This window comes from Vombatus ursinus, unplaced genomic scaffold (assembly GCF_900497805.2).
Source record: "Vombatus ursinus unplaced genomic scaffold, bare-nosed wombat genome assembly UNPS02009062.1, whole genome shotgun sequence".
Lineage (NCBI taxonomy): Eukaryota > Metazoa > Chordata > Mammalia > Diprotodontia > Vombatidae > Vombatus > Vombatus ursinus.
The window spans coordinates 3,163,904-3,174,144 of record NW_020948840.1 but is presented as its reverse complement, the minus strand read 5'-3'; the positions used below and the strand labels follow the sequence as shown (position 1 = coordinate 3,174,144).

At 35.8% G+C, this 10,241-nt stretch overlaps 1 protein-coding gene across 1 annotated transcript; it reads left to right on the top strand.

Moving 5' to 3' along the window:
• The first annotated feature begins 1,683 nt into the window (after window positions 1-1,683).
• Window positions 1,684-2,640, top strand: LOC114034561 (olfactory receptor 6-like). Its single transcript, XM_027850296.1, has one exon. The coding sequence runs from the start codon at window positions 1,684-1,686 to the stop codon at window positions 2,638-2,640; it is 957 nt and encodes a 318-aa protein (XP_027706097.1).
• The last annotated feature ends 7,601 nt before the right edge of the window (window positions 2,641-10,241 follow it).

Here is a 10,241-nt window from a genome sequence, read left to right as displayed (position 1 = left end):
TCGGTAAGCAATGTTCCATCTCAGGACAAGGATCTTTCACCTATATGTTGTAAGCCATAATTCAGAAATGCACATCTCATTTTAAGACATCACACTGTTAGCTAGATTTTTGCTTTCTAAATTATTTTTCCCTTCTGTATCCCCTGTCTCTATAGATTCAATTTTTATCTCCATCCTGATGATTCTCGAAATCTACCTATATAGCCCTAACTTTTCTGCTTACCTTCAGTATTCCATCTCCAACTGCCTATTGCACATCTGCGACTGGATGTTATATGGAAATGGAGAAAATGGAGGAAAACACACCCTGTGTCTTTGCTGTCTTCAGTTGCTTACTGAAAACTTCAGTCATTGGCAACACTTTTTAAGTTCCTTGTGGTAGAAACATTTGTGCCCACATGGATCACTCAGTCAATAGCTGTCACTGGTTTAGAAAAGCTTTGGAGCATTCCTTGTTATGTCTTAGATATATGCCTCAGGAAGAAAATGGACCCCTCTTTTGTTGTTATCAGGTTGACAAGTCTCAGGACCCTTGAGTAGAGAATCTCCAACTACTACTCTGCTGTTCTTCTAAAACCCCAAATGTGGTCATGAAGAGTTGGACGTGACTAAAGTGACTGAACTTCAACCTCATCTATATAAAAATAGAGTTGATTTGTTTTAAAACACAGCCACCCCCAATCTCAGCTCAGCTAATGAAATCACAGTAATTAAGATCCAGACATGGAGATTTTAAATTAACTGTAAAAATGAATCAGCTCAAGGCCTAGAAAAATCCCTTTAATGAAGTGTAGACAAGTTTCTTGATTAATTTTGAAAGAGAGCTTGATATAATACTTTTACTTTCCCCTTATTTTCTGTAACTACATTAACTGATCTGAACAGGGTGATATTAAATCCATATCATCTTCTCACATAAGGTTACATGGATTTAGTATCACCCTGTTCAGATATGTAAATTGAAAGAGGGTAAAATGTGTAAAATGAAAGAGTTCTAATAGATGCCATTTAACATCACTTCCATTTCTAAATCTATGATCCTATGATCCCATGTATCCAAATTGTGCCTTCTTTCTATTGTACTCTGATTCCTTTAAATAGTAATAATAATTATTTTCAAGTGAATAGTATTTGGTTGTTTGACTCTTGACCCAGATCGCTCACTTTTTTTCTCCATCTTTAGGCCAAAGGCAGTTAAAATTCCTGACCTAGTATCCATACCCTGTGTCCCTCTCTATACGTGGACACTTATCTAAGTCACAGGACCTCCTGAGAATAAGGGGACTACCAAAATAAACTACTGAGGTAAAAAAGGATCTCAAAGTGACCGCTGTCTCACTCTCTCGTTCTGCCAGATGTACTGTTTGTGATTCAGATCTACTCTTTCACTCCTGAATCCTGTGTCACAACTACTGTAATGAATTTCATAATTCCTGACCTTGGATCTAGAGTAGGAACTGGTTATAGAGTCTACTTTGCTCACCAGTTCCTCTGAAGGGCAGCCTGGGAGTCGTAAAGAAGTTTTCATGGTACTCAGTCCAGATGAAGACCAATGTAAGGTTTTAGATTAATGAAAGGATAGGTTCTATGTGGGAGGTAAATAGCTACTGCTAACCCCTTATTCCTAACCATTCTATATTGTATTACCATTGTAGGTCCACATAGACTCTTGGCGTCCTGACCATGTGGGAAGAAAACATCACAAATGTCACTGAGTTCATCCTTGTGGGCTTCCCTACCTCCTTCTGGCTTCAGATCCTGCTTTTCATCCTATTCCTTGGAACCTACCTGTTAGTGTTGGTGGAAAATTTGGTTATCATCCTCACTGTCTGGGCCAATGGTTCCCTCCACAAGCCCATGTACTACTTCCTAGGTTGTATGTCCTTTCTGGAGATATGGTACATTTCTGTCACAGTCCCCAAAATGTTGACCGGCTTTCTTCTTCACCCTAATACCATCTCGTTCTTGAGCTGCATGACTCAACTGTACTTCTTCCTTTCACTTGCCTGCACAGAGTGTGTACTCCTGGCCGCCATGGCATATGATCGTTATGTTTCAATCTGTCAACCACTCCACTACCCAGTCATCATGACCATAGAACTCTGTATCCAGCTGACTGCCACCTCCTGGGTATGTGGCTTTTCCATTGGTATAGTCAAGGTCTATTACATATCACATGTCCTCTTCTGTGGTAACAATGTGTTAAACCACTTTTTTTGTGATGTTTCTCCCATCCTCAAACTGGCCTGCAAGAACTTTTCCATGGCTGAGATGGTGGACTTTATCCTAGCCATTGTTATTCTTGTATTCCCTTTCTTAGCCACTGTTCTCTCCTATGGCTTCATTATCTCCACTGTCCTGCACATCCGCTCAGTCTCTGGATGGCAAAAAGCCTTCTCTACTTGCAGTTCCCACCTCACAGTGGTGATAATCTTTTATATAGCTGTAATTTTCATGTATGTTCGGCCCCGGGCTATTGCCTCATTTAACTCCAACAAATTGATCTCAACCACATATGTAGTATTTATACCTATGCTGAATCCCATCATTTATTGTCTAAGGAATCAGGAGGTCAAAGGTGCCATCAGAAAGACTCTGAGCAGTAGTTGGGCCATAATCCTAAGAGATTCCTCTTTCTAAACTCCTATTTATGAGTAAGTATGGTCCTGATAACCAAACTCAGCTGAGATAAAGTAAACAAAGGGATCTACAGAACAATTTATCTATTGAACATTGAAGTAAAGAACATAAATAAGGTCTGAATGAGATACCAGAGATGCAAGAATTATTGAATATTAAATTTAAATTAGCATAATTGCCATTAAGTCTACTGTTATAACCATATAAAATTAAAAAGAATTTAAAACACATGATTATATAAATATATGCAAAAAAGCTTTCAGGAAGGTATCATAGTCATTCACAATAAAAATCCTAAAATAAATAAAAGAAAGCATGTCAGAAAAAGCTTAATTTAAAAAGATAACCAACAAAATTAATTATAAAAGATGAAATAGACCATTCCAACTATATAAAATTAGAGAGATTTTGAAGGAAAAAATAACAATAAACAGGAAGAAAAACTGGTAAGAAATAAAAGAAAATATTTACATGAAATATCTCTGAAGAAAGTCTGATATACAAAATATATAAGGAATTGATATAAGTGTAAGGTCTTCCAAAGTCTGACTGCAATTTTAAGTTTTAATCATTTCAGAAGTAAAATGTTACAAACTTTCCCCAAAAAATCATTTGACAGTATAATTATTTAAATTTCTTTTACTTTTTTTACTTTTTTTGATTTCTAAATAATAAATTTAAAATTTTAATAATGACCTAAGAAAAAAATAACCTAAAGTAAATTTCAAAAAGCCAAGAACTATAATTATTTCAATGAAGAATCACTGGAGAACATCTGAATAAGTACAAGGATAAAGCAATGATGCTTAACAGAAATAAAAGACTTAGATAAATGGAGAAATAGACATTTTTCATGATTGGGTCAGATCAGTATGATAAATATGGAAAAATTACCTAAATTAATTAGCAGATTTACTATTAATCGAATCAAATATCTAATTGGTTACCACATACACCTAGTTATAATGACATTAATTTAGAAGCTCTAAAAGTTTTAGAATGTCAAGAGAAATAATAAAAAAGAAATAAACAAACAAACAAAACAAGAGGAATGAATGGGCCCTAGAAGGTCTACATCTCAAACAATACTATAAAGTAATATTCATGAAAATATTTGCTAGTCATTAAAGAATAGAAAAGTAAGTCAGTGAAACTGACTGTACTAATCATGACACAAAACCAGTTGTTAACTGTTGCTGTTTTGTTTTTTCAGTCATGCCTGATTCTCCTTGACCCCATTTGGGATTTTCTTGGCAAAGATACTAGAGTGCTTTGCCATTTCTTTCTTCAGTTCATTTTATAGATGAAGAATAGAGGCAAACAGGGTTCAGTGACTTGCCCAGAGTCACACAGCTAATAAGTGTCTGAGGTTGAATTTGAACTCAGGTCCTCCTAACAGCGGGGCCTCCTGACTCTATCCACTGTGCTACAAAGATTAGCTAAATCCAAGTACACAAACTTTGGTCATGAGAAGATAGGGAAGTTTCCATTTAACAAGAACTTTCGAAAAAAACAACCTGTAGTTTGGCAGAAAGTTTGTTTAGACCAGCTATATTTATGCCATATAACATAATACTACACTTAAATATAAAATCATTTAAATTTATTTTTAAATGAAAGAAAAGACTTTTCACAATGCTGGATAGAGGAGTTAAAGTCAGAGATTGTTGCTCCAAATTTTCTGGTGACAATAAAGACATAGCATGGTCTGCCTGTGGATGATGAGTTCATCAGTACTAAATATCCGGTATTCTATCCTCTCTGAAAAAAGTAAACATTTTACTTATGTAAACAAGTTGCTTAGTTCTTTTGCCATCCCAATAAGGTTGTTCTTTTGCTTAAAAGGTCCTCATTAACTTTTACCTCCAGGCCATTCCTCCAAGGTATGATAGGCATTCAGATCCTCTACATACTTTGGTCCTTAGGAGATGTCTTCTTTCTTTAGGCTTTTTTCAAATGGTCTTGGATTTGATGTTGAGATGTCCCCCAAACAAGAGAGTTGGAGTCTTTAATACTGTGTATCTTGCCTTTAGTAATGAGATGCTTTCTAGTGGCTGCAAATAGATTAATTTGGATACTAACAGCATTACAAAGAAATGAATAATTGGTTTTTACAAAGGTCTTGTTTTTAGAACCAGGATGAGTTTGCATATCTTGTTCATGCAAAAGTATTGTTTACAGTTAATGAGATAAATGAGACCATATTTGTAAAACTCTTAAAACAGTGTCTGGCATATTAAAAAAAAAACACTCAATACTTATTTCATCCATTCAACAAGGGATTGAGGTGCTCAAAAAACAGACAAATTTGATTATGTAATATCAAGAACTTTTTGTGAACAAAAGAAATTTGGAAAAGAAATTGTTGTGTATGTGTGTGGGGGAAACCTTTTCATTCAATAACTCTGGTGCAAAAGTTTTGTATCCAAGATATATAGAGAATTGCTACAAATATACGTGTATATATGTTAATTGCAGAGAGAACGTTATTGGAGTCAATCTCCAATAAATGACTAACAGCTATGAATTCTTTTCAAAAGAGGAAATTCAAACTAACAGTCATAAGAAAATTATTCCAAATCATAAGATAAATGCAAATTAAAGCAATTCTGAAGTTTCATCTCACATTTGTTGAATTGGTAGAGATGAAAAAAAGAGATAATTAAAGTTTAATAAAAAGACTTTGGGAAGGCAAGCATACCAGCATACTGCCAGTGAAGCTGTGAATTGTTCCTAAGGTCCTCAAAAATTAATCTAATTATTTAAAATTTTATAAACTCTTATATATGTTGTCTCAGAGATTCTATTAGGTATATGTACTTTGCATATCAATGAAAATAATGAAATTCCCACATATATCACAAAATACTCTAAATAATACTTTTTTTGTTAAGATAGCAAAAACACCAGAAGTAAAGTGGGCAACCTTCCACCAGGGAAGTATTGAATGAACTATGGTTTTTAATGTAATGGGGTAGTCTTGTATCTTAAGAAACAATGACTGGAGAATTCAGAGAAACATGGGATAACTTGAATGAATTGATTCAGAGCAAAATAAGCAGAACCAGAGGAATATGTATGTCTGTATCTGTATATATGCATAATACATATATGGATATATGAAATTACTTCAATAATGTAATTTTTAAAGCATAAAAATCAACTCAACATGAACTATTTACAGTAAATAGGTAATGACACACATTTCCACCCCTTCAAGTAGAAGGAAGTGGGGGACACTACAGGTAGAGAATATTGCATGTAATAACAACTATAGTTGTTTTGCTTGACTGTTTTTCTTTTGTTGTTATTGTTACAAGGGTGGGGTCAATGAAGTTAATTATAAGGTTACATTGAGAAATGACTAGAATGTTTTAAAAAATCAATAAAACTTTAAAAATTACTTTTATTATCCCTAGACATTTTGTAGCCTTTGTATACATGACAAAGGGATTATCAGAAAGGTAATGGGGCAGACTTAGAGAAGGTACAGATCCTGAAATTTGTAGGCAATGTAAGGACTTCAAATAATCTAATGAAGACAATCTAAGGACAAAGTCATCAGGTAAGTTTCTTTCTTGTTCCCCATAGTGCTCTCTCTTATCTCCACATATTTACTTCTTTCTTTTCTCCCTAAAATATCTCCACCATTCCAAATTCTATCATTCTTTAAGGACTACCTGAAATGGCTCTTTTCTCCATAGTATATCTAGTACATATTGAGCTCTCTTCTTCCTGACACAGTCCTTAACTCATTTCCTATAGCTTGCTGCAGGTGGAAAAAAGAGCTCAACCAAAAATTAACCAGAATGAGAACCATGGGCTTAAGAGCTAAAAGGGAATCTCCTGATCTAGATCATCTAGTTTTCTCCCCTCACTTTAGGGATGAGGAAATTGAGGTGAAGGTAAAGTGAAATGATTTTATCCAAAGTTGCTTAGGTACAACACTCTTGAGTACCACCTGAACTAGATTAAAGTGTAATTGGAAATAGTTAACAAAATAAATAAATAATATATCATATGATAAAACAATATTACATTTTGAAACCAAGCAAATAGGAGGCCCTCAGAGATTTTATATGTTGTTTAATGGTTCCCATTTCTATTTGAGTTTGACAACATTGCTCTATGTCAATGAATTATGAAGTAACACAATCTCAGAAAAATCAAAATGGAAGGTGACCCAAAAGACGATGGAAAGATATATGATGAGTCTAGGCTGCCACATGCTACTGACAATGACGTCAACAATCAGATTATTCCACAATAAACTAATTAATCACTAAAATTTTATTTAGGACTCAATATATTCCAGGTGTTATGCTAGGCTTTAGGAACAAAAAGACAGAAGTCAAACAGTCCCTGCACACAAAAAGTTTACATAATCTGGATCCAATCTACTTTTCCAACCTCTTTTTGTTCATCCCTCTTCCTGCCCTTTATGTTCCAGAAAAACTAGACAACCGTTCCCTATCATGACACGCTACCTGTTGTGTTTATTCATTTACATAAGCTTTCTCCCATACTTGAAATATACTCCCTACTCCTTAGTACTTTTCTTCCTTCAACACAGCTCAAGTACCATCTTTTCAACAAATTATAACAGCATTCCTAGTTAGAAGTGTTCATTTCTACTTCCTCAAGTTACTTTGTATTATACTTATCTATGTTCATGTTGCATCATCTCAATAGAACGTAAGCTCCTCTAAGTCTGTAGGTATTTTTTGTTTTCTTTCTATATATCCAATATCCCTAGGACAGAACTTTGCACACAGTAGCCACCTAATTGTTCAGTTGAACTGAATTATACGTATTAAAAATATCTTCAAAGGACACACACACAAAGGTAGTGGATTGGTCACAAATAAAAAGCTTAAATGCTATGATACCTATGAAATAATAAAACCAAAGGGAAACCTTCAGCATAGTGGGCTAGTCTACTAATGATCTGCAGAAGGATGGAGGAGAAGGGGGAGAAACATGAGATGAGAAGGCTTGAATGAGTTATGAAATTCAGCATTGGGAGGAATACCCATACTATGCAGATTATAGATCTATTGGGGGTATTTCTGTATTTTCCTTCTTGGAATACAATGTATAGTAGTGAAATTACTGGTTTGATGGATAACAACACTTCAGTGACTTGTGTAAATTCTTTTCCTACCCAACTGCACTCTTTTGGACTTCATCACGCCCCAAGGAACTTCATCATCTTGCAAGATCCCTTCAACCTCAGTACTCCCACTTTCTTTGTATCCTGTACTCCCACTCTACTTTTTCAACCTATTTATGTTGGAGAGTAGAGTGGAAAGCTCCTCCCAAAACCCTAATTAAGGAGGACACCCCGGGTCAGCCATTTCTTCATTTCCCATCCATTTGCATTCCTGTGGACTATCTATCATGTTCCCAAACCAAATTTCTTCCCTTTGTCCCACCCTTAGATTTGTTAGCTTGTTTTTGTTTGTTATTTTCTGCTATTAGGTTGTAACTTCTTTAAGACTGTCTTTATTTTAATTATTTATATCCCTAGTACTTACAGCCAAATACCTGACACATAGAAAGTACTTAATAAATGTTTATGGTCTGACTGACTAGATCCACATTGTTTTCTGAAATGATTAGAACAATTCACAGGTTTACCAACAGTCTATTGGGACTCTCTTCATGCAATCCCTCCCATATTGATGCTCTATTTTTTGGGGTAAATTTTGTTAATTTCTGAGTATGAAGTGAAATCTCAGAGTTGTTTTAATTTGTAATTCCCTTATTTGTAATTTGAAGCAGGATTTCTAAACATCTTGGGTAATTTGCAATTTTTTTTGAAAATTGTTCATCCAGATATCGTGGCTTATACCTGTAATCTTTGAAACCGGGAAGGTTGAGGTTAGAGGATTGCTTGAACTCAGGTATTCTGAGTTGCAGAGGCCTAGGCTGGTCAGATGTCCACACTAAATTCAACATCTATAACTTGAGACCCTGGTAAAAAAAGGAACCACCATACTGTATAAAAAGGAACCACCATATTGTACAAAAAGGAGTGAAGCAATTCATGTAAGAAATGGAGTAAGTCTAAGCTTTTGTGCTGACTAGTCCACAAGAAAACATTTTACTTCTAGACTGGGCAAGATAAAGAGAAGAAGGAAGGAAGGGAAGAAAGAAAGGAGGAAGAAAGAGAGAATAGGAGAAAGGAAGAGAAAGAAAGAAGAAAAATAAAGGAGGGAAGAAAGGAAGAATGAACAGAAGGAAGAAAGGAAGATATTCATATTCTATAGGAAGAGTACCTTTTATCTTGATACCAATCCAAGAATCATCCTGAGTGCTGTCTCCCGCTGCCAAGGAGATAATCTGCAACAGCCAGTCATCTGAATGAGGGTGAATACTTCAAACATGTCTCTCTCATCTAAGCAACTTGGACCCAGGAGTAAAATGATACCCTGCCTTGACCACCAGGTAGAACCAAGGACTGGACATCTACCCTGTTGCCAAACATATGTCATTTCCTCCAAATACATGCATGCTTTTCTTGGAATTTAACAACCATATCAACATTACTTTTGTTACTGTGAAGGGCATAACAATTTATGATTCTGTGGATCTACTAAGAACTCCTTTGAAGATGAATTGTTCTTTTTGTTCTAGTGGCCTCCAAAGTTGGTGGGGGGAAGAATTCTGGAAGGTTGTTTTGGGTTATCAACCAATCAGAGGTTGGGAAGATAGGTCACATTCCATCCTCACAGAGAATGCCAGTCTTGGGGCTTATCTTCAACACAACCACTGTAAGCTTTATTCCCTTTAACCTTTACTCCTCCCCTTCTCTGTGGTTGAAGTTCTCATATCCCCTCTCCACCCGACTGCTTCTGATCCTAATGTAGGCCTAGTTATAACCTAACCACTGCATCAGTATCCACAGTAGCAGCTGCACTGATTCCATTAGGAAAATCCATTCCCTCCACACCAGTATATCAAAGGACAGTGTCAGGCATCCTGGGCTATTCTATGAAAGATTTGCAGAAAGATGAGGAAGGGCAGGGTATAACGGATGAGAAGGGTTGGATGAAGTATGATATCCAGCAATACGCTGTTGGTGCAGTTGTGAACTGATCCAATCATCCAGGAAAGCAATTTGGAACCATGCCCAAAGGGCAACAAAACTGTGCATACCCTTTGATCCAGCAACAGCACTACTAAGGCTGTAGCGCATACAGATCATGAAAAATGGAAAAGGACCTACATGGGCACAAATACTTATGGCAGTCCCTTTCATGGTGGCAAAGAACTAAAAAATGAGGCAATGCCCATCAACTGGGGAATGGCTGCACAAGCTGTGGTATATGGATGTAATGGAATATTATTGTACAATAAAAATGATGAACAGGAAGATTTCAGAAAATTCTGGAAAGACTTAAATGAACTGATGACGCAAAGTGAAATGAGCAGAACCAGTAAAACATAATTTCAGCCACATTTGTGCTGATCAACTGTGAATGACTCAGCTCTTCTCAGTATCACAATGATCTAGTACAAAGCACAAAGTACAAAGGACTCAAGAAGGAAAATGCTATCCCCATCCAGATAAAGAACTAATGGACTCTGAATGCAGA

Excerpts from the sequence above, each read along its gene's own strand:
- LOC114034561 (XM_027850296.1), top strand. The coding sequence starts at position 1,684 with ATGTGGGAAGAAAACATCACAAATGTCACTGAGTTCATCCTTGTGGGC.